Source organism: Camelus ferus, chromosome 12, assembly GCF_009834535.1.
Source record: "Camelus ferus isolate YT-003-E chromosome 12, BCGSAC_Cfer_1.0, whole genome shotgun sequence".
Taxonomy (NCBI): domain Eukaryota; kingdom Metazoa; phylum Chordata; class Mammalia; order Artiodactyla; family Camelidae; genus Camelus; species Camelus ferus.
In genome coordinates, this window is record NC_045707.1 from 48,879,867 (window position 1) to 48,905,508 (window position 25,642).

The window sequence follows — 25,642 nt, forward strand, 5'->3', positions numbered from 1 at the left end:
CCTTCTTTTCCTGGAAAGATTGATACAAACCCACAAAGGCCAAGCCATCCTTTGGTGATGTGACCAAAGGTTCAGTCTAGAAAACATCATATGAGCCTCCAGAGAGAAAGAGTAAGTGACCTAAACAGTGGAAAATAATTAGGCTGGCTTCAGACTTTTTCCACTGCAACCTTTAGTGCCAGAAGACAATGAAGCAATGTCTCAATGTTCTAAGAAAAATATGACCTAAGAATATCCTACCAAACAATTTATCCTTAGAGTAAAAAGTTCAGACATTTTCAAACATGCAAGGACTCAGGGAACACAGCACACATGAGATAGAAATGAATATAGTTAAAAAAAGAATTGTACCAAATTGTATATCCCAAAATAAGGCAGATGTGCAAAAAAAAAAAGAATGGATTATTAGTATTAAATACTACTGTGCATATATCTAACGTCACACATCTGTGACATAATATTGTATAATGAGATGAAGAAATGGTCTGGATCCACATCTCAAATTATAGTTTCAACTCTGACATATTTTAGGTATATAATCTTGGGCAAATTAACAATATGAACTATTTCATGAGGTTTTTATGAAATGTGTTATAATATGCAAATAAAACTGCAAGACACATTAGAACCCCTCAAAATATGTTAGATAAGGCAAGCAACAGTATGTCATCAGACAATAGGAAAAATGACCATTCTCTGCCAAGTAAAAACATAACAGGAAAATGGAAAGTACAAATGCGAATAAGTACATACAAATTAGAAATATTTTTAAAAGATTTAAGTCAATATTTTTCATAATTTTAAATCTTTAAATGGATAACTTTGAATATTTTGGGGTAAAATGTCTATCAAACTTTTACCAATTCCTTCAATTAAAGTTCAGTAAATTTTTCTCATATTAAATAAAGGTAGAGCTAAATATTTTTAATAAAATATATAATATCATTTTATTATGTTATAAATATTATATCTATTATGTCATTTCTTTTTTATCTGTACATATGCAGAAATAATAACATTTGGGGTGGTAAGCATTTGGATGATTATTTGACCTTTTTCTTAAAACTTAACTACAGTCCCTGAATTTTTATAATGATGAATCTATACAATTTGTACCAAAATAATAAGCCTTTTAAAAGTGTAACATAAAAGGACAAATAAAAAATAATTCAGAGTCTAAATTATGATAAAATAACCATTAACAGTATCTATAATTGTTATTTTAATTTTTTACTGATTAAGCATGAGTTAACATGAAAATAATATGGAAGATACAGTATACCATAAAATATGAATAAAGCAGAGATTTAATGATACTGCCAAAACATCTTGTTTACCAATGATTTGTTGATACCCTACATCCAATTCTTTTAGAAGACATATAAGAATCAGAAATTTAGCAAAAGAAAGCTCAGCGAAAATAGTTTTCAAAAAGTCTATGCAGAAATGTTCAAAGACTTTGCTACTCATGATTAATTCACTTTTCTTTCACTAGTCTTTACTGGGAACCACTCTTCACTCTCTTTTCAGCCTGTTGCAAACTCAAGGATAAAGCATTTGGCCACAGGTCTGAGTCTGTTCATTAACTCATTCAACAAATATTTATTGAATGACTAACATGTGCTATGGACTAGAAGTACGGCAATAAACAAAACAGATAAACTATGTTCTGTGGAGATAACATTCTAGTGGAGAAAATAAATAAACTAATAACTAACGCATTAATGTCAGATAGTTATGAGTGTTATAAAGAAGTTGGTCCTCTTTTAGGTGGAGTGGCCAGGGAAAGAGTAACTGAACAGGAAACATTTAAGCTGAGACTCCAATGAGGTAAGGGTTAGCCAAATAGACGTGATTTGTCCCAGCTCCATTGGTCTTTTTTTTTTTTTTTGCCTGTCTGTTTGTTTCTTTTTTGAGTGAGGAGTTTGTGATCTGATCAGAATCAACAGCACAAAGGGAAATAGCTTCCTGGGTTGTGAAAAAAATTACTTTTTTTCTAAGTCAGTTTGGTCTTGAGTATTTTTATACTTCTATCCAGGAGTCCTAAGTGGTAGGGAAACTCTCTAAGGTTCTCATGAAAGTCTGTACTATGTATCTTTGTGTGTGACACAAGGAAATCTTAGCAAGTAAACATAAAACCTAGCTGCATAAGGCCATTTAACAGCTTGAAAAGTGTCACTGGACAGCTTGGCAGTTAGGTACAACAGGAAAAAATATTTTTAAATAGGAGAGGGAAAGGCATCAATTTAGCATGTTAGCCAAGAACCAATTATCGTAAGTGGAAGTAATCCTATATATCTTAGGATAGCCCAAGCAAATCATTATAGTTTATCAAGTGGTTATTTATTCCTTTGAATTACTCTGCATTTCATTCACAGGGTCAATCATTAATTAATTGATTCATTCAGAAAACACTGAGTGCAAATTGTGGGCCAAGGGCTATTTTAGACATTAAAGATACAACTGTGAATCTGACCAGTAAAGTTTATGCACCATGCAGTTTATATTCACCTGGGAGAGACACATATAAGAACAGAAAATTACAATAGCAGGTTGTAAAAAGTACTATGAAAAACAACTGTGATGAGGCATCACCTTCCTTCCCATGAAGGAAGAGGATCTACTTTGACAGGGAGGGGGGCCAGGGAAAGCAAGCCCCTTTGAAGTGATATCTATGCAGAAGTGTGAACAGTTGAAAAAGGGAGTTCTAAAATAAGGGGCAACAATATCAAGGGCAACATTTTGAGGAAACAATGATTCAAGAATAGAGCGGTCATCCATCTGACTGTAGCAGAGTGACTGAGGGAGAGGTGCTTTGGCTGAGCTTGGAGAAGCAGGTCAGCTCCAGCTGATGGGGAGCTTTCCGGGACATGGCTCAGGAGTTTAGATTTTGTTCAAAGAGGAATATAAAGGTACTAAATGTTTTCAGTGAAAAAACATGGAGTTTTTTTTGTATTTACATTTTAAATGACTTTTTGCTGATATTTGGAGAGGGAATGATAGAGCCACAAAAAACGAAGCAAGACGACACAGTAGTATGTGTTTTTGGTAGTCCAGGTGAGAGAGGATGGCAGAATGTATTTTAAGCAGAACTCTCTCTTTGATAGATTGGATAGCGAAGAAATACGAAGGAAATGGGAAAAAAACACTACAATTTTAAGGCTTTGGGCTGGAGCCAACTAGAGAGGTGTGATATCATTTAATAAAATGTGAAGTAGAGGAACAAAGTTTAGGGTGGGTTCAAAGGCCATTATTTTAGTCACACTGTGATTTTCCAATTAGACATCCAAATAAAGGTGTCAAGTTCTAAGCAGTCAATGACATAGAGTGAACTCTGTGGCTGGAGATGTAACTTTAGAAGATTTTAAATAAGGTAGGTGGTTCAGTGTTGTGGTAAAGAACTTGGGGTTTGCTGCCAGATGGCTTCAGCTTTGATTTTGGCTCTGCCTCTTACTAGCTGAAGTCACTTAATCTCCCTGGACCTTAGTTACTTCTCCAGTGAGGATGATAAACAATGCCAGGCACATAATGAACATTCAGAATGGTAGTTATTATTAAAATTACTCTTGTTTTTGTTATAATTTTAGAATGGAAACAGATGAGATCACTCAAGGACTAAAACCTGAGATACTCCAACATTCATAGGCTGGGTAAAGAAGGAGAAGGCTGACAAATGAGAATTGAGAGGGCATAGCCAACAACGTAGGGGAAAAAAACCACACTGAAACCAAAGTGGGCTGCTGGGACTGCAATTAAGACAAAGCCAGAAAATTACCCATACCAAGCCCAAACTGCAGTAGAATGAAAAGTGAATGGGAAAAAGAGCAAGAACAAACAGCAAATGCATACCATTTGCTTGAGATATTTTTCTGTAAAAGGGGACATAGAAATGGGATAGTAGTAGGATAGAAAGTGGAGTCCAAAAGCCATTATTTTTTGAAGATAAGACATAATAGCTGAACTCATAATTGAAGAATCTGTAGGATGACTCAAGTCTATAGGTACATTTTTGGACTCTGGAATGCTTTACAATAATTTGATTTTGAATTTTTTAGAATTGGCATGTGCTCTGACAGTTACTACCAGATTGTATTTTATACTTTCATTCAGTTCACTTGTGTTATATAGAATGCCTGCCTGACCCTTGCACAGAGCATGTGTATTGGTACTTAGAATTGACCTAGCAGAGCAGGGAGATACTGAGAGATAATTAAAGGAGATAGATCTAGAGAAGAGGAAAGGGAATAAGATCCAGTGCACCATTGGGGGAATTTACTTTTAACTTCTTGCATAGTCTCAGAAGGGAAAACAAAAAAGACATGTACAAGTGCAGGTGGATTTGATAGAGGAAAGTTAATTGAACGTTTCTCTGATGACTTTTACCATCACTCTGTTGATGTGCCGAGAGGAGACAAGGAATATAAGATGTTTAACGGAGTAAATGTTATCATGTAGTCATCTTAGAGTGCTGGGAAGAGGATCAACAGCAGAAATACAATAGATCAGCTGGTCAGGCTTGAAGCTTATCTTTAAGAATTTAAAGTGACACCGATCATTGTCATATGTGATTTTCACTAGGACAATACAGCTGTTCAGATGCAAGAGAGAAGGGAGTTGGGAGTTGCATTCAACCAAAATGGGAGTTTTCCCAGATGAGTATGATGGAAGGAAAAGAAGAAAGAGAGCAGAAAGTACTTGAAAGGGAGTAATTATGATAAAGGTCCAACATATCTAAAGTTAAGGAGGGACCTGAAGATACGAGATGTAACAAACAGTGAAAAAGAGATGGAGTCTGGAATAAAGTTCTCATGAGACAAAAGGAAAAATAGTAACAATACCCCACTAGTAGGGCTATGTAATGCCTGGTGATGACAAGCTAGAGGGTGTGACAACGATGGTGGGTAACTTTACACGAGATAACAAGGCAACTACTAGACCACCATGAAAGATGGATTGTGCACATGGAAGCACGTCACTGGAAATGATGACAGGGTATCAGTGGAGGGTATGAGTGAGCCAGGAGCAAAACCCATCGACAAGGAGACACTGGACTAGGAGGTCAGCAGTTGATGACAGGGAAGCTATTGTAGATGATTAAACCAAATGTCATGAGTTTCAGAATGGAAGGAAGTTTTTTTGAAAGAGTAAAGAGAAAAAAAATCATTTAGAAGAGCAAAATGTAGAGCAGGGCCACATCCCTCCATGTTTGAGTTAACGTGAGTGAAGAAGAGAAAGCAGCCACTACTTTGAAGGACTGCAGTGTAAAACCTTGGTCAGGATTCTCTTAAGGTGAAGAAAGCAAAGGGGAATTTACCAACAGAAACTGAGGACAAAGTAGAATTTTTAGATAGAGATCAGGATTTTTCAGATTGCAGATCAGGCCTGAAAGATTCTGGAGAAGGAGACTGGATAAAATTTGGGGATACAGGCAGCACAGTGTATTTGGGTTTATGGTGATGCTGGAAGACCCAGGGATTTGGGCTTCTACTGATGAGGAGGTCTCTGCGGACATGTGGGAATGCTTCATAGGAAGGTAGTAGCAACGGTTTTACCCCTTATAATCAGTGGAGTGGGATATCTGTACCCTCCTGCGGCTTTTACTGATGTGGCCTTTGGGGCTGGGGACAAGGGCAGACACAGGTGGGCTGTCCTCAGAGTGACTGCTCCTCTCTGTTCAACACTGCCATAGAACAGAGAGAAGGCAACCATTAAGAGAAGTCCTTTCTACATAAAATTAATTGTTTCAGCAAGCAGGATGGTATTTCATTAATTTTTGTAAAGATTTGTAGCCAAAAGGATTTGTAAAATGTTTGGGACTTAAAGGGTAAAGCCATAAAGGCCTCAGTTACTAGATAATACAACTTGTTGTAATAACTGATCCCCTGAGGGTGTCTGATAACCAAGCTCAGGCTCTATTAAGAAAATTAGCATGAAACTAGAGTATATTTACCAGGGATAAGAAAGACTGGAACTGGTATTTAATCCCACCCTCCTCACTGTTCAGTGGAGATTAGGTCCTCCTGAGACTGTTACAAATTTGAGCTCCCACAGTCCAAAACATATTTTGACATATTGGCGAGGGTCCAAATAAGAACAAAATAAACGATTTTTTAAATGTCCATTTTTTCATAGGGAAAGAGAATTCAGAAGAAGACTCAGAAATAATTATTTCTGCTTTCAATTCAGTATTAAGCTAATAACTGTCTTAACATAATATTAATTATATATACAGTATTAGTTCCAAATATAACACAATAAGTAATTTGGTTATTAAATCGTCATGAAAAAACTGCTTTAGTAGAGTGTCCTGAAGCCTAAGGAAGACATCACTTAAACATCAATAGTTTAAAGGATAATGTGAAAATGTTATTACTGGCAGCAGTCTTACAAGGTCAGCCAGAAAGCAAGGGACTAGGTAGATCCCACCTCATGGTCACCCGACAATGTGTGCAGAGCACTAGATTAAATAATGCAGGAAGAGGAGGAAATGTTAGATATTTTCATGGATATTTTATTCATCTATTTTTATTCTAAAGCATTTGAAAGAGTTTAAAAACTCATGATAGGTAAGCAGCTTTAGAATCTAAGAAACTGAGAGATATCACTGCCTTTTTACCTTCACCAATATCCCTCAGACAGGCTCAATAACATCTGGGAATTTGACCCAGTTTGGTTTTCTCTTTGTGTCACATGTGACACTGGATAACTTAATACCCGAGTGTCAGTTTACCCACCTGGAAAGAGTGATAATCACTCTGATTGAGAATGTGTTGAAAGAATTAACAATATATAAAATCATCTAACACACGGCGTGGGCCATTGCTGCTGAACAGAGCCAGTGTGGGGATTCAGACTCGGGTCTCTTTCCAGAAACGCTTCTGAAAGTAGCCTCTTGATGAAGCAGTGAGGCTGCAGGATGCCAGGAGGAAGTTGCTGCCTCCAAGATGGCCTCTCTGCTGTTTGAGAGGTCTCGGCAGATTTCATACTTTACCTGGTATCACTGCTTCCGTTACAAATAAAGCTGGGCCCGAGAAGAATAATTCACACTAACAACAAATCATCTGGAAGCAGGTTTAGAGAATGGGGATGATGACTGAGAGTGCCCTGAATAGACCAGCAAAGCAGCTCAGAGGAAGAAAGATGGGAGGGAAGCAGAAAGGGGAACGAGAGTTCTGAAGACAGACCATCTTCTCCTGCATCACTCTGTCCAGGACCAAACCTGCTTTCTAAATCTAGTACAGCTATTCACCTCTGGTCACCAAGGAAAGAGTCCTGATGCACAGGTGAGAACCAGACTTCTAGATTTACATAAAGCATACCAAAATACAAGATGCAAGTTTCACCTTTCTCTAGAACTTTTGCAGTCTGAGTGGAAGTGAAGAATGGAAATTTAACACAAATATATTTTCTCTCCATAACTGTAGTAAAAATCAGTTTCACGAACCATGTCAGGTACCAAAACTCTAAAATAAATCTTATACTCTGGGAGAAAAAAATTTTAATGTAATTTGATTTGTTTGGCTCTGACAGATAAAAAAGAGGAAAGGAGACTTTTTCTCAAAACATTCAGATCATATTTATGCATTACTTTTGGACATAATTTTTTATAAATACTCATGCAAAAGGTTCATTGTTTCATTGCTTTCAAAGCATTTCAAGCAATCAAAATAATTTGGATTTTTTTTTTACATATCCAACATCATACAGGTAAGATTTCTGCAATATTTATTAGATTATTAATGAAAAGCAAAGGCAGCAATTTAAGACATGCAAGGTTTAGGAAAATTATTTCTTAGTGTATTTCTGAAATATTCATCTATTATCACTATATACTTTAACTTCTTTTCTTAATTGGTAAAATTGTTATAGTTGAGGTAAACCATCTTTACCTATGTAAAATCATCTATAAGTATATAAAAAGTTAAAACCAACTTTTTCTATTTAAAGTATTTAAGGTGACACACTGGCAATTATAACTCCTTTAACATAATTTCAAGAGCTTTGCGTACTATGTAATTTGAATTCTGCTGCTTAATTTGAGTGACTATAAAATAATTTGGGGTTTTTAAAGACTGAGAAGCATTTCCCAAGGTTGGCTTTTTCAAACAGAAAATTGAGTGTTATAAATTCCACCTCCCACAGACCAGAATTCACAACCATTGGTCAGGGGCAGACCACTGGCTCCGCATCCTCAGTCACTTCGTGCCATTTCACCAAGTAGGAGCCAAAGGTAAGTCTTTACACTTGCTTTCTTCTTGGGTCAGAGACTTTTTTTTCCTACTATAACAACCTTTAAAAAAACAATTCAACTTGCTTTAATATCTCATGGTGAACTTTGATTCAATGGATTGGGTTTAATTTTGCTATTTTTATATTTATATTATTCTTGGAAAATCCGAAATTTTGAATTAGCTTAGGAATTCATAACACACAGCAAAATAGTTGACCTTAATAGCCATGACAGATGCCAATAAAATTATAGTAGTTTCCAGTATATTCCTGAAATCAGATGCCCTGACACAGAACATGTTTTTTGCCAGTATTGACAGGCACTACTGATTGTCATTGATTGAAATATTATGCAAAATAAGAAAATAATGAGATTTCAGGTGTTTAAAATATACTAATGATCATATTACAATTATGCATTTATATATCTTTTTAGGCTATATATTTTAAAGTTTTATATAAGTATATTATTAAAATATCACTAAATGGTATAAAGTGGACAAGTTCAAAATTCCAACAAGTATACTACATTAAATACTAATTATCTGAAGGAAGGAACATGCTTTTTTAACTAAACAGGGATGTATGTTCTTCATATTTCTAAGGTTCCCACACACTGCCTTATTGATGATAGCTTTATGGAATATGTCAAGTTCAAGTGAACTCTAATATGCAGACATTTATAATCAAACAGAGAGTATGAACTGAGAAAAAGAACAAGCAAGTGCATAATTTGTTTGAACTATGAAAACTGACAGAAATGTAAAAGGAACATAACCTTTTTGGGTTAGTGGTGGCCACTATCAATGCATCCCACCAGAATATGGGAGAATGGTCCTTGAAAGATTTGCAAATCACACTGTTTTATTAAGTAGTACTTTGTAGGTAATTGCATAAAACAGTTCCAAATCTGAGGACCTGCAAAGACCTCTGCAAAGGCAAGTGAAAAAGAGGCTTAGTTTATCCAGTGTGAATAAAAAATTTATGTGAAGAAAGCATAGGAGAGGATAAAAAGGAGCTCCTTGTACTGCTTCTTATTCTCAGAGGAATTTCATATCCTTCTGCCTAAACCTGCTTCATAAAGACTCTCTTTCAAGTAACTGAAGGTCAGTTTGTCTGCCAGTGCATTCAAGTTGAAAAGTAATATTTATCATGAATTCCCTTTTATATGTGTGCATAGGTACAAACACCATATGTGCTGTTCTTAAAGTAAACCTAAGAAGTGTATCCAGAATGCAAAACCTTTAAAATTAAACATGTTTGATAAAAAACTTTACAAATATTTTGCTTCCTCAATAAATGATCACTAGGCACCGCTTTTGATAGGACTAATTTAAATGCTTAAAAATAAACATGAGAGTTTTTTTTCCTGAATTAAAATGTATCCAAAGGAGTATATTTAAAGAACTAAAATAGAATGCTAAGATCTTGACTGAATCCTCTAATGTGTGATGTTATCATGGAAAATAAGAATTGTGCTTACTAAAGAGTTACAAAAGATTACTCTAATCCCGTGTGTGTGGAAATCCTCCTCTAAGGAAATCTTGCTAAATGGTGACTTTTAGACACATATGCCTATTGATTCTGAGTTTAAACTTTAGATAGCTATTAAGAACTGAAATAAGACACTGACTAAAGGAAAAAAATAATTTTGTCTGCTCCATCTAGATAAGAACAAGTTTTGAAAATACTGCATGAAATATTAATATTATATATGTAGATATTAAACTATGTATGTTTTAAGGTTCCCCAGAGGATACAAAGAAGTAAAAGGGAAAAAAAGGCATTATTTTGTCTGGAATAAGCCCTGTGCTTCAATGTACAAGAAGCAGGTCCAGCTGTATTACTAGCCAACTCTGTCTTGGTTTCCCTTTCTATAAAATGATGAGGGAGTTACAGTGATTATCATCATCGTCATCGTCATCGTCATCATCCCTACATCCCAGAGTTGAAGAAAGAATGTTAATGCTTAGTAAATGGTAAAACTCTCAGAAAATGCAAAGGCTTTGTGGATAAGTATATCACAATCCTTCCGAATCCCATTTTCTCCATGTTTCTCTATAAAATAAAAATCAACTTGACTGTAATTACAGTATCTACTGTGAAAATGTGGATAGGTTTATGAATTAACTTGAATATCTGTCATCAATAGTCCTCAGAAGCCACACACAATTTTATGTACTATGTTCATAAATTATCCATGCAAAGATAGCTACCAGCTTGAGTTTCTCAGTATTGACAGTGATTTATGGTTCCTATTTAGTACAAACTATTCATAAGTTATTATCAATTAAATATTTACACATTTTAATATTTTATGATTAGGAAAGTTTGAAAAATGAAAATGTTAGTGAGACTCATTCTGGGACTTGTCATCTTTGATGCTGCTGCGACTGCCCCAACTCTAGAGTCCATCAACTATGACTCAGAAACGTACGATGCCGCCTTAGAAGACCTGGATAACTTACACGGCTATGAGAACATACCAGTGGGTCAAGCGAAGGTAACTGATTCCACTCACTCTTGAGACTTTTTAAAGCATTGTATGAGGAGTTACTGGGGTTTCTTCTTTTCAAATATATTTTAATAATTTCATATTGACTGTTTCTCCAGAACATGTTCAAAGTGTTGGAGGTTAATACTGGGAGACTCTTTTGCTTTCTTACACTTCATTTTCTTTCTATCTCCTTACACAACTGAAAAATAAAGAGTTTCTATCAAGTTAGAAGAGAGAAAATTAGAGGAAGAGGCAGCCTGTGAGGAAAAGACAAGTTCAAGCAATGTATATATAATGAAATGATAAAGAAGTTTGGGAAGTTTGAAGGAAAGAGAAAGATGTGAGATTAAAATACAATGGAAGAAAATAAAAAGAACGCAGAGAAAGGATGATGGTTTGGAATGCCTCAGTATTCCAAGAGTAAACGTGCTGCCCTAAATGACTGAGTCCCCTCAGCTGTAATGTAGGCCCTGGCAAGTTTACAGCCCATTACCTAAATCTGATATGACACGTTCCTAATTAAATGGAGTTTTTTTTACATAACTAAAGGATACAGACTAATTTTTCTGAATTAGAAAACAAACAGACCTTGAAATGCTGGAGTATAACTAATCTAAAACATTGACAACACTAATTAAGTGTAAATAAACCAAAAGGGAAATTATATCACCTTTATAGGATTATAACCTATTTTGGGCAGTCATTCAAGTGTAAATTTTCTTAGAATAACTACATTTGATAATTAGGAAAATGAAATATTTAGACAAAACAACGCCCTTACATTGCATAGGACTTAGATATATCCTTATTAAGACAGTAAATGTTCTCATTATTGTTTTGGTCTCTTATTAAATGCAAGAATCAGATTTTCACAATACAATGGTTTTCATAAGTCTTCTCCCCTACCCTCCTTTTCTTTCCCTGTCTGTCTTTCTTTTGACCTCACTCTCTCGCCCCAAACTCAACATCCTGTCTGTCTCTCCTCTTCTCGTTTTAGTAAAACCGTAGGCTTGACAGCAGGTCATTTTTCTTTGAACATTTGGTTATGACTCTGTTTTTCTAAGTTTTATTAATATTCACTGTTTGATTCATTTCACCGTGTGGTTTCTGCTATGCGGAGGGGATTTTATGTTGAGAATCTATAGACATTAATACCAATCTTTCTGTATGTGATCTCTATATTTCTACCTTAATGCATCAATGTGGAGTGTAAGAGGAAAGTTTTTCAGTGCTTAATTCATCTGGTCTGCTCCTTTTTCCATATTGCATAAATATTTTTGTAAAAAAACAACTCAGTGCATATCTGCAGTTATCTACCAAATTAAATATTTTAACTTAAGCTTATTTGTCATTCCTCAAAAAAATATTTCATAGGATTGGTCAGTATAAGTGAGTTCCCTATTTTGAGTAGGGCTGGGGAGAGTGGATTCAAGGGATTATTTATTTCCTTCTGAAGACCAAATTTCCTCATGGGATTACCATTTGAGAGCAAGGCTGCCCTAGGCAAACTTGTGAGGGCAGTGAGCTTTCTCTGCAGACCTCTTTTAAGCCACCCCTCGGTGTCAGGATCCTTTCTGTTGCCCAGGAGGCCCTAGACATTCTCATGATATTATGACGTTCTTCCTGCCATCAAGAAAATTAAGCTAATAAAAATATCTGTATAAAGATGATTTAGTACACAATCTTTCTTCAGCATTTGCTTATTCTGGAATAACAACCTTTCTGCAAGGTACTGAATATGTGGCATTGTATCCTTACACATCCCAGCCCTTATTTCATGCAAACATCTCCCATTTTCACATTGGCCTAGCCAAACTTGGAAACCTCACTAACTGAGGGTTCCAGAGAGCTACTGACAATCCCTTGTAGTTGATTGAAATATACAAGTCACACCTGATTTAACAATCCTTTGTGGTGAAGATATCATTGGAAAACTGGTTTTAGGTAAATCATAGATAGATAGGTAGATAGGTAGATAGATAGATAGATAGATAGATAGATAGATAGATAGATAGATAGATAGATAGATAGATCGATCGATCATAGATATACATATACCTATGCTATAATGAAACTATAACACATTTGAAAACATAAACTATACATCATTTTTAAAAGAAATTTATGAAATTGTTCCAGTAACAAAAATCAACCAACCTACTCATCCACCACCTATGAAAAAATATCCAAAAACAAACAAAATGAATATAACAAAGCAAATAAGATGACATGAGGAACAAAATTCAGGAGGAATTGCTGGGTCTAAAATCTGTTTCTAATATAGTATCCAGTGGATCCTGGATATTCTATAGCATCAGAAGTCACATCAGCCATCAATGTGGAATACTGTTACGGCATAATCATTTTCAAAAATAGAAATATTTTCATTCCCCTCTTCCAACCACAGAGCAGGTAATGGATATACTACCACCAGCAGAGATCAATAAAGCTCTATTGGGAGTCTCCCCTGAGACTCAGGGATGGTTTGGCTCACTGACTAGATAAATCACTGGACTCATAAATGCAAAAGCCTCGCAGCAGTATAGTAATTCAATGGAGAATGAAAGAAAAGCATTCCTCATTCAAGAGATTTCCTATTGGCTGATTATTACTGATATTCTTTTATTAGTTGTTCTTGTTATTTACTGATGAGTGCATACCCTATCTCATTATAAACTGTCTATTAGCAATTTTGAAAGCACATATGGTAATACTTCAAAAACAAAATCTACATGAGGAGATTAGGATGACAGGAAGATAAAGGTGGGGAAGTAATATGATAAATAACAAAATTCAGTAATTCAAATTTGGGTTTCAGAAAACAAGTTTATATTATTACTTATTGCATTTATTTTCTATTGCTACGTTACAAATTGCTGTAAGTTAGCAGCTTAAAACTATACTTATTTTTAAATTCATGATTTCTGTGGGTCAGAAGTCCAGGGCCTCACAAGGCCAAAATTAAGATGATGGCCAGGTCTGTTACCTCACGTGGAGCTTGGGGTTCCTTGTATCTGCAGGACTGAGGTCCCCATGTGCTTGCTGGCTGTCAGCTTCTCTCAGCATCTAGAAACTTCCTGTATTCCTTGTTACATGGATCCATCTGTCTTTGAAGCCAGCAACAGATAGTTTTGCTTGCACTGAATTTCTCTCATGCTTCAAATTTTGTCCTTAACCTCGAGACACTGATTTAAAGGACTCATAAGTTTAGATCAGGCTGACCAAGATAATCTCCTTTTTAAAATTTCAACTGTATTCCATATCAAAACCAATTACAGGAGTGATATCCGATATGTTCATGATGTGAGGAATCAGAAAGGGCAAGCACACACCAGGAGATGGGCCACTTAGGAAGCATCTTAGAATTCCACCTACCACGTAATAATATGCGATTTCGTCTTACATAATTACATTCGCTTATTTGCGCATGCACTGTTCCTGTATCTCCAGTAAACACCAAGGCTGTTCTACCTCCCAGTGCCATGGAGCACTCGATTGTATTCACTGTACGATGGTGTGGAAGGCCTTTACCGCGACACCACCCAATGTTGGAGGAGAAATTTCTCTCAGGCCTCAGTGTCAGAATGGGTTGCAATTTTTAAGAAACTTGCTTATTTTCTGGGCAGTACATTTTGTAATTAAGTGTGTTTGTCATTTTGCTCAGAAAGCTGGATCTTAATTTTTGCCTCATTCTTCCCTGATTTGCTATTACTTCCCCCACCTTTATTTTCCTGTCATCCTACTCTCCTCACATCGATTTTTTTTTGAAGTATTACCACATGTGCTTTTAAAACCGCCTTATATACATTCTGGAATGAGACAGGGTACACATTCATAAGAAAATTAAAGAATATCAGTAATAATTGGTCAATAGGAGACTTCTTCAGTGAGGATGCTTGTCTTGCTATTACTCTCCACTGATCTGCAAACTAAGGCCAATTTTTCTCTTTCATAGGAAGAACAAGTAGCTAGATTGTTTAAAATCATCCTTACAAAGAAAACTGCCATGAAACAAATGAATTCAGCTTCAAAAATATAATTTATAGGTGGAGAAGTTATAAGCTTCATCAAAGGAATGAAAATTAAATTTAGTGGAGTTACAGGAATGGGAGGGAACTCAGCGAAGGCAGCTGTATCAATTAACAATTTGGCAGTGATTTCTCTTCTCTTGTCATCACGATAACATGGTGTTACATAAAAAGTTTTAGAATATACGTTGATGGCCTGGAACACCTGAAACTGCTTAAGTAGAATTAAACTAAATCAAACTTTCGGACTACTCATAGAAATCAATGTCCACTGTAGACAATGATATATAGGAAGGATCTTAAAATTTGGTTATCTAAATGGAATAAATAGAACTTGTTAACGCCAGAGGATAGCTTGCCTCAAAGCTCATCTCTATATTTTCTGAACAAAAAGTAATTAAATTAGTACTATTTCCACTATTTATTTCTTGTGGTGACAAAAAAAAAAACCATACAATACTTTTATCTTTATATTTGGAATTACATCTCATTTTGCCTAAATTATACAGTATCTTTTAGAGTTTCAAACATACAGTTGCTCCTCTTATTGGAAGAAGTAACTTGTCAAAGTTTCAGTCAGCCTGAACTAAATATTCTTTTCAGGATATGGCAAAAAGTAAAAGCTAATCTTTCTCTTCACTCTCCCTTTTCACGGAAGATGCTCTGGAGGATGAGGAAATAAGTTTGCTGACGATTGTTTAATAGGGTTGTCTGATTGACTTTCCATATACTGCTTTCAGAAGCAGCATTAAAACAATTTGATTCTCATTTTAAGCTATTTGAAAACTTTAACAAAATAAAGCAACAGAAATGTACAATCCTGTAGGCTCATCGGGGAAAAAAAATCATTGATAGTATTTGCCCGTGACTTGTTTGTGCTTGTATTTGTATTATATATTATTTCTGAGACCACAAACATAACTTAATTCTCACAGCTGTCCCTTGAAATAAGACTTCTTCTTCTTATTATTATTATTACTATTATTAAGAACAACTGAGGTTGCCCAAGGTTATTCAGGCAGCAAGTTTCAGAGTAAAATTTAAATCAGATTCTTTTAACGCCAAACCAGAGAGAATCTGGTACTAAAACCTCCATTAGTTTTCTGCTGCTTCTCTTTTATCTTTACTTCTTTTAGCTATGTCCAATATTGAGATTTATTTTCTCTGAAATTAAGTAACTTGTTTATTATGAATCCAAGAAACAAAGTTTTCAAGTGATTGCAATTAACACACTATCTGAGCACCTCTTCTAGCTGTCAAAGTATTTAAGGGAGAGAGAGGAAAGATAATCCTTTTGAACTGAAAGCAGCTTTAGCCAAAAATATGGGGTTTGAGCAATCACTGCCAAGCACTTTTCTTTCTCACTCATTTTCAAGATAAAGTAGAAAATAAGAAATACAGCTTTCATTGCCAGTGTTCATGGTCACATTCTTTTAGATAATTAACAGGAATCACTTAAATCAATTTGAGCACCAGACTTATGCTTGGAACAGAATCCCATGCACTTAACATACCCACATGCCAGCGTGTGAAACCCTTAAGAGTATTCTTTAGTAAGCCAGGCTGAGTAGCCCTGAGCGTTTTAACATGTTTGGAAACCAATTTTTGATATAATGATAACAAAGAATACTTTCAGGATTTATTATCAACTGGTGGGATAATTTGGGATAAAGATACATTTAAAATTCTGTTTTGTTTAACAAAAACTTTAGTCTGTGCTAGAGCAAAAATCCAAATAACATGCTGGATTTTGAAGACTTAAAAAAAAAAGGGAGACAGACTTAAAATTTAAACATTATTTGCTGAAGAACTGAGCTTACTGGTTAGGAATTGAGTGGCACAGTGGAGACCCGAAAGTAAGCAAATAATCGGTGAGGATATTTGCTTCTCCATCTGGCTTTGCCAGGGCACTTAAGCCGTTAACACCCACACTACAAAGAATGGTGGGAGAAACCAGTAGCTTTGGGTGTTGCTCATGTGTACACCAGGTTCATCCTTGAGAGGCAGTTTTTTATGGTGTTGAGTGACATGTGCTATGCAGTCAGACTCTCTGTGTGTGAGTCTCAAGCTTGTGACACCAACTGTGTGGCCTTGGACAATTATACAACCCCTCTGAGCCTCAGATTCCTATTTATAAGATACCTTGCAAGAATTAAATAAAAATCTTAACTGTTTCACTTAGAGCCTGGCACATAGCAAATGTTCAATAAATGTTACCTTTATCATCAAATCAATCATTTAATCAACAGCCACAGAAGCTTAAGCCCTGGTGACCAAGGAAGCCTTCGTGGAAGGGATGGGATTTGGACTATAATGAAGACCAACTGTATTGGGCATAAGTTCACTTTAGGTCCACTTAACAATATCTTGCTGAGAGCCAGGAATAGGAGCAGGTAAATCAGACTAAGTCCCTCCCTGTCCCTCAGTATCTCTCAGTCTAGTCATCTTATAAACACTTTCAAAACAATGAAGGAAGTGAAAAAAGAGAAGTATAAACAAGATCTGTAGTTATCTACTAGGACATAAAGTTTCTAAGGTTTCTATGAGTTCAGTCACAAAATATATACATATGCTGAGAAATGATGTCTCCAAACCTGTCATCAGTCACAGACCTGACAGCAAATCTAAGATATAAATTATTTTACTCACATGTTTATCCACCACCTTTTTGAACAGTATTTAAGGCTATTTACATGAATAACTGCCATAAGTACAGAAATGAGTATAAAAATTACAATAAATGTAAACAGATAAACTAGAAAAACATAAGCTGTATACAATATTATCTTATAAAATAGCTTATAAAATATGTAATAGAGTATATTGTATTATATTCTCCACAATACATCTTATATTATATACTATTAATTATATGTTATGTTATATTATGGTATAAAAATACTAGTTAAGAAAGTAAGGTAAAGAAAAATTAAGAGTTGAGAACATCATATGAAGCCAGGAGTCAACCATATATTTGGAAATGCATATTACTTTATAATATTATGACACATACAGGGACATATAATATTGAAGTTTTACTGGGCAATAGTGTTAGGTTTTAAGGAACCTCATACATGCTCCTGCTATGCCCTACATAAATTCAGAATCAACTGAGAGACGGAAATGGGACTCAGACAAATAGAGTAAAAATATCCCTTTATTACTGATAAAGGCTAGGTTGAAATATATGACTTAGGTGTGAAGCAACTATGGGCTTCTTAATACACAACTTCAGCAACAGACTAGGTCATCAGTCCTAGGCAATGCTGGTCAATCACAGGCTGCAGAATACAGTGATCCTTAGTGCACTTAGTGCATATGAAGGGGCAAAACAGCACGCGTGCTCCCAACAGGCAGGCATCTTCCCCTAAAGAAGATGAACCACTCAGGCTGATTTCCTTCTCCCACTCACCAATCATCCTGATCATTCTTCCTCCCTTAGGAGGAGTGGGTGAAGGGGCCAACAGAGGATGTACCACTTCCCAGGATGGTGGCCTGTCAAACCATCGGGCTTAGCCATCAAATTCAATATAGCTCTCCACGTAGAGAGAAAATCAGCCCATTTTTTAGGACAGTAATGATCCTACCTTCATGAAGCCTGCCCCCATGCCAGCCACCACTCCTAGGTGTCCTCTGGAAGTCTGTGGATTTTCGACCCTAGAAGGCTCTAAAATGGACCCAAGGGCATCAGTGAATTTATCTTAAAGGCTTCTCCGTACCTGAGATTGAAACTTTACTCTCAGTTCTATGTTCTATGTCAAATTGTATCAAGCCACATTATCTAATAACAGAACTTATGAAAGCTTCTGCAATGAAATGAAATGCTACATAAATAAACGCCAATAAGACAATTCCAGAAACAAAAAGAGGACACAGATTTGCATATAGCTCCCCTACCTCTATAATGTTTTTGAGGAAAAATTAAAAGCGCACATTAATGTTTCTTGCACATCAAAGTCTAAACTTGTTTAAATTCAAAGAGGTTACAGTACAAAATCAGAATTGCTTGCCCTGTGATTTAGAAGTCCAAACAATTTGCAGTCCAAACCTCCCCTGTCTCAATTCCTTTTGCTTCATCCCAACTAGATAAATTCTTCACGCTTGGATCAAGCTGGATTCTTTCAGTAACTATGACCTGAGTGCCCGCTTCTAAATACAGATGTAGTTCCCTCAGAGGCACATAAATTGTTATTCAGTCTCCCATGACCTTGATACTTAAAGAGCATGAAGCATTAATGGCACACGCAATATTATCACAATATTAACCCTAATCCACATCAAATTTTAAAAAACAAAACAAACTATAGTTACCAAAGGGGAAAGGGCAGGGGAGGGATAAATTAGGAATTTGGTACCAACAGATACGCATTACTATATATAAAATAGGTAAACAACAAGGATCTACTGTATAGCACAGGGAGTTATATTCAGTTTCTTTTACTAATGTAATGGAAAAGAATCTGAAAATATATGTACATATATGGATGCATATGTATAACTGAATCACTTTGCTGTACACCTGAAACTAACATTGTAAATCAACTACACTTTAATAAAAAAAAAAAAAGAAATCACTAAAAAAATTTAATACTGAGCCCCTAAAAAAGTTATTCTAGGCAAAAGTATCTTCCTCACAACTACTGCATACTCTTGCTGGAGCCCCAAGAAGAGAATTTATGGTTCCTGAGAAGTCAGAAGGTAGAAGAAATCTTGGTTTAACGTCATCCAGATGTTGGTCAGTTCATGCTCATTGTCGCTAGTCTGCAAAGTTTGAGCTCAAAAACAATTTGGAGAAACCTCCCACCTGGAGTTAAATTATGGCACTGTTTTACCACTATTAGAGGAGCTGTTCTCAAAGTGTCATCCTGAACCGGCAGCATCAGCATCACTTAGGAGCTGGTCAGGAAGGCAAACCTCAGGTCCCACTCCAGGGCTCAGGAGTCCTGGAGAAACCCTAGAAGGGGTCCTGGCCATCCATCAGTGATTTAACAAACCCTCCAGGTCACTCTGATGTATCTATGGTAAGAGCAGCACTGAACTAGAAAACATCCCCAAACTTAATGTCTCTTTTCTCAGAGTATCATTTGAGATATTTCTATTTCTTCGTACAATTTTTAAATAGCCTGTCTCCTAGCACAGGTGACTGATGGCAGGCCTAATCGCCAGGTCTGCCTGAAGCTTCTTTTTCTTTATGCAAACGCAAAGCCCTTGAATTCCCATTTTCCTGCTAAGCCCTGGGTTTCTGGTACCTGGTGCTGCTTTGACTGTGTGTTCTGTCAGGTGACAGGCTCTCTTGTAAGCAAAGATTTTTAGCCCAGGGTTTCTCCAGCCTGGAAGCTATGTGCCCCAGGGGCTTTTAGCCTTGCTTGTGCTGTGGAATTTAAGAAATCTGCCTCCCGGAGAGTTCCTGCCTCTTAGGCTTTTTGTTTCAGCTGGAGAATCAGCCTCAGCAGATTCCTAAACTGAAGATTCTGTTGTTTCTGAAGCCTGTGGCCCTTGGGAGGCTAGTAAAAAAACAATCCTTCTACCGTATTCTCATCCAGACTTTACTCAACATGTCAAAGTTCCAGGACTTAATTAGCATTTCTGTCTCTTATGTCCTATTCTGCAGAACAAATTTCTCCTCTAGCATGGTGGTTTCTCAACTTTGGCCATATATTTGAATCACCTCTCGAGTTTTAAAACATCCTACTGCGTAGCCCCCCCCGCCCCCCCCGACTATTAAAATGAGAATCTCTGCAGGTAGGACCCATGTATTTGACTTCCCTTAGCCATTTTTCCAGTGTGACTGTTACTATTTTTAGTTTAACCAGTTTAATGTGCTTTTTAATTTGGTTCCTTTACTTCTGTAGTACTGTGCTAATGAGAGCCTTCTCTTTTCTTTCTGGTTCAGACCTTTGTTTTTCAGATACAGTCTTCTAGATTTTTTTCTTGTAGCATCTTCCATAGAGACATTAAAAATCAATAAATTATAAATCTGACAAAAGTAACATTCTTCAAAGAAGTGTTTGGAAATCTTTACCTTGGATTTTCTAACCTTGAACATGTTCTCCCACCATATTTGTTTCTAACCCAGGTTTGGACTTGACCTGTTATTGTCCTGCCTAGCCTTTTTTTAAGATGCCTGATTTTCATTGGATCTTCCCTAATTCCACAAATTTCTCATTCTAACACTCCTAGGGCAAAGTACGGTAAAACTTGTCTTGAGTTTGCTAGGAACAGAGGCTTACGTTGTGTTTGTTTAGGCGCACACACACACACACGAAATAATTCAAGAATTATTGCTTGGTAAGGTTGTCATCCACCAGGTTGTACAATTAATTGGCTTGTGATATCAGTGTACCCTATACGAGGTGCAGATAGGTGGGCCCCAAAGGATACTCACTGTCACATCATGCTGTTATTTTTGCTAACATTCAATGTGGGCTTTAATACAGTAAATGGTATGTATGCCAATATACATTAAATACTCCATTTCTTAACATATATAAGAAGAAAATAAATAAAATATATCTAAAAGACATTGAGGCTGGATCAATGTTTTTGTAAGGGTGTTCTCTCTGGAGTAGTGATATCAAAACTCTGATTAAAGACATAAATATGAAAGAAATCAAATCCAGGACATTTAAGATAAAAATCCACCCTAATAACTATGTTGAATCTATCTATAACACACATAGAATGGTGACTGAAGGGGATGCATACATTTTGGTACTGAGATTATAAAGGAGGATCACAGGGTGAGATACTGCCACAGCCAGTTAACTACTACTCAGCCCCCTTCTCCTATTGGCAGGATGATTTTTGTCATGCTGGTGACGGTGAAGCCTTACGACAGACAACAAATTTAAAGATTCTGAACCCACGGAAGACAGCCCTCTCTTCACCTTATGCTGTTACAGAGCTGACTTACCTGGGGGCCTTTGTTCTGGTCTACAGTCACCAACAACCTTTCGATTATAATTAGGCCCCTAAGTGAGGCTACAGAGACTACAGAAAACATATTGGTGGCCATAAGAGGGTTCAGGTTAGCATTCTGGTTTAGTACAGTTTTTTGAATTTGTTTAAAGTGATTCTCACCCTAAGAGATAAAGTCAAACTTCTAACTTTGTAAGATTTTGCAATATTTTACCACTGATACTGAATAGGAGAAAACAAGTTTAGTGTAATAATTATTTTGAAGGCAGTTGGCTATTAGCTGCTCCTCCGTGAGACATCCTCTGTAAATGCACATGTTTTCCTATTTAAAATGACTATAGTTACCCTCTGGTAATATACACACCGTCATCATCATCACCATCATCACTATCATCACGAGTGAACAGCAGTTGTATGCACAGAAGTTCTACATATTAAAAGGCATAGCTTGTGCATGCATGACTGGGACATTGTGCTGTGTATCCGAAATTGATACATTATAACTGATGGTACTTCAATTAAAAATAAATAAATAAATAAGAATTTTAAAAAGCCATAGTTCATTATAGTTTGTGTCTCAATAAAGTCTGTGTTAGAAGGAACAATTTGCTTTGTTAGGATGGGAAAGATTAAAACTTAAAAAAAAAATACTAAATTACTCCATCATAAAATAAAGAGCTGAGTTTGAAAGGTTCCAAGCATCTTGGTTTTCAGTCCAACTTCTTTGTTTTCAATTACTGTGACTTGACTCTCTCTACCTCCTCCCATCCTCATGAGATTACTGATTTCAGCCCACACCAAATTGTCCTTCTGGCATCCTTACTTGGGGAACAGGGGCAGTAAGGGGAAAGGGAACACGAACTGACTTTGCTATTAGATAGCTGTTTCTAAAGCCTTTGCCAAAATTCCCTACCAGTAATATTTGGAGACATTCAGTTAGGGTTAGAGAATACATTTTGTGAGAAGTAAGATATTGGACACCTATTAAGTTTCTGGAGCCTAAGGGGATGATGGTGAATGGAGTCCTGAATAAACTGGGATAAAACTGAAGTAAAAAATCTTTCTGGCAAGTAAAAGTGAAATATTGCCATTTTCTGACAAAAAGAAAAGGAAATGAGAAAATAAACACGTGAACAAAGAAAAAAACGCTAAGGTCCCAAAAGAGACACAGACTAGAAAGGGTATGATTAAATGAAACCTTCAGATCACCAGTTCTTGCTTCTTTTAAATTGAATTTTACACTTAAACATTGCATTGGATACAAAGAAGCATTACCATTTAGGGGTATGGATCTACGAGGAATAACCATAAATTAGGATAGATTTTTAAAAACAAAGAAAACATGTACATGTTTTCAGAAATAATATCCCAGCAAGTCAACATCAAATGCTATGATGATTATGATGACTACTATGTTGATATAAACAAAAGCCATTGACTACTTTTGATTTTGACTTGCATATACTCATTCATTATATAGATTTATTAATTTTGACTTAAGTTAATAAAAACTGAGATTTAAAAAATAAATGAATTAAAATAATGGCGAATTCACTAAATGCAGTAATATATTTCAGTAAGTACTATACCAAATAACCAAGATCAAAAAACAGTTGTTTGTAAAAAAGAAATTAGAGGGGATAGACAAAAAATGTGCTTGTATTTTTTTCCTGATGTCAATGATGTCAATGCTAGGTAAATCAACTCCAAAAATATTAAAAATTGTCCCATCAGTATAATTAGGAAATGGATAAGAAAACAAATTGAAAAGGTCTATATTAGGGCAACTTACATTAGTAGCTGTAACAAACAATTCAAAATCCCGATGGCTTAATGCAGTAAAAATTTATATCTTGCTGACATGAATACCCAGTTCAGGTCAACAGGTTTACTGTCTCCCAAGTTGTTATTCAGGGATTCAGATATCTTTTATGCTAGAACATCACCATCCTCACCTTTGGACTTCAAGGTCATGGCAGATCTTCTGTTGACAGATTGAAGAGAAAGAATGTGGAGAAAGTGTACTTACGCTTTGCTGATTTAGACCAGATGCTGCACAAAACTTCCCCTTCCAATCAGTTGGCAAGAACTATCCACGTGACCCGACCTAGAATCAAAGAAAGTGGAAAATGTATTTTAGCTGAATGCTCAAGAAGAAAATGAAAGAGTTTGGTGAATATATGAAATTGTCTTAGCCATCATGTTTAACCTGGCTAAAGCTTAATTCTACATAATATTTATTTCTCACAACAGTAATAAAAATTGTAATAAATGCTGTTTGAATTTTACAATCTACCCACATCAATGTTATATGATTTTTTTTTTAATACTTGTCAATTTCAGGGAAACAGAATGACTGCCAAGCACTCCCACAGGGCAACATGGCCTTGATATGGTCTTCAGGCTTCAGATTCAGCAGCTGACTAACGTAATCAGTCATGGTCAAATCAGACTGTAGGTTGATGAATGACACCAAGAAAAAATCATGAGGCTTAAAATATGTACAAGAAAGTCCATTTATGAATGTGAATATTAAGTCATTTCCAGTGATGATAATGCTCACTTTTTCGATCTAGAGCCCCTTTCTCAGATTTTCTTTTTTGGCTGAGTACAGGTTCAGTGTTAAGGAAGTTGTGTTGTTCTGTGGCAGTATTAGTAAGATTCTAATCCTGGCCTTCCTACATAGAAGCTGTGTGATCGCAAGCAATTTATTTAGCCCTCCCTGCTTCCATCCTCAGTTTACAAATCTATTAAATGTACACAATTATTATACCTTCTACAGAAGGTTGTTCTGAAAATTACATGCAAATCAATGAAAATCTCTTAAGTTTCTCACATGTAGTGAGTATTTCCAACCATGCCAGTTATTTTCACCCAGCCAGTGATGAGATCCAGGAAAACCTCTCCTCTCCATGACAGAAATGATCTCTTTAGTGACTATTACTTATGTTCAACAAATTTAATACTTCCTCCAAACAATGCTGGCTACAATAACATACTATTCTTCCTTGAATTTGATTTTTCTAGACCGCAATCTTCTTCAGTTTACTTTTTCTTTCTTTAACTATATTATCATCACTAATATCATCAAGAGTCTGATAGAAGAAGCTGCTGCCAAGGGCTTGGGAGGAATGGCCTCTTCTCATTGTGCATTTTTAAGATCAGTCCTACATCATAAGAATAATCTAAAGTAACTTCGGTTTCTTGGGTTGGAGACCTCACAGTGACTCTATCCTTCACCCTATTTATACAGAAAAATCTGTAGTTTTTTCTGTTCCAATGGAAACAATTACATCTTCATTCTTGGATGAACATCAAAGAGTCAACAAGGATCTCAGTATCTATACATGCTTTTACATTTCTCTTCCTTCAGGGCTTTACTGTACTGCCCTGTTTCCCAACTGCACATACAAAGAAAAGATTAGTAAAGTTTCCCATCTCTGCCTAAGTTGAGGTGTTAAAACTATAGGAAGTACACTTGAGATAAAGAAGATGTGAAGAAAGATAGAGGAAACTTTCAGGACTGGTTATTAATTGACCTCTTAGAGCTAACACGTACTCAGGCAGGGTCATTACAGTCCCAAAATCCAGGTAGCATCATTTACGTAGAGTACCAAATGAAGAGTGCCTTTAGGAATTCTGCAATGCAGTGGCTCTCACTCTGAGCATTTAATTTCAACTTTCCCTTAAATATAGAACCAACACCCTTCGATCAGCAGCAGATTCAAAACCAGTGTCATCAAGTGAATTCAGAGCACATTTTCTTTCATTTCCTTTCACAATATGTTTGCACCTACAGTGAATGAAAGTCCATTGGCAGATGTGGAGATGTCTGAGCCATTAATTACTGTAATCTCTTTTACATTTGCTCTCATGTATTTTTAGTATGTTGAAATATTTTCTTATTCTGATATTCAAAATAAACCTTTAAAGTATCAAAAATGCCATTGTTTACTAATTCAACAGTACT

The 25,642-nt window shown here is 36.0% G+C and overlaps 1 protein-coding gene and 1 long non-coding RNA gene across 3 annotated transcripts in view; one reads left to right on the top strand and one right to left on the bottom strand.

Moving 5' to 3' along the window:
- The window catches only part of LOC106729114, a 507,053-nt gene that overhangs the window by 224,665 nt on the left and 256,746 nt on the right, over positions 1-25,642 (bottom strand). For both annotated transcript variants that reach the window (XR_004324755.1, XR_004324754.1), the window contains exon 3: positions 23,702-23,779. This is a non-coding gene — a long non-coding RNA (uncharacterized LOC106729114). The remainder of the gene's footprint in view (positions 1-23,701; positions 23,780-25,642) is intronic.
- EPYC (epiphycan) overlaps positions 1,666-25,642 on the top strand; it is a 41,824-nt gene continuing 17,847 nt past the window's right edge. Inside the window, exons 1-3 of the mRNA XM_006180776.2 lie at positions 1,666-1,830; positions 8,143-8,230; positions 10,555-10,732. Of these exons, the coding sequence (XP_006180838.1) occupies positions 10,568-10,732 (165 nt within the window). The 5' untranslated portion in view covers positions 1,666-1,830; positions 8,143-8,230; positions 10,555-10,567. The remainder of the gene's footprint in view (positions 1,831-8,142; positions 8,231-10,554; positions 10,733-25,642) is intronic.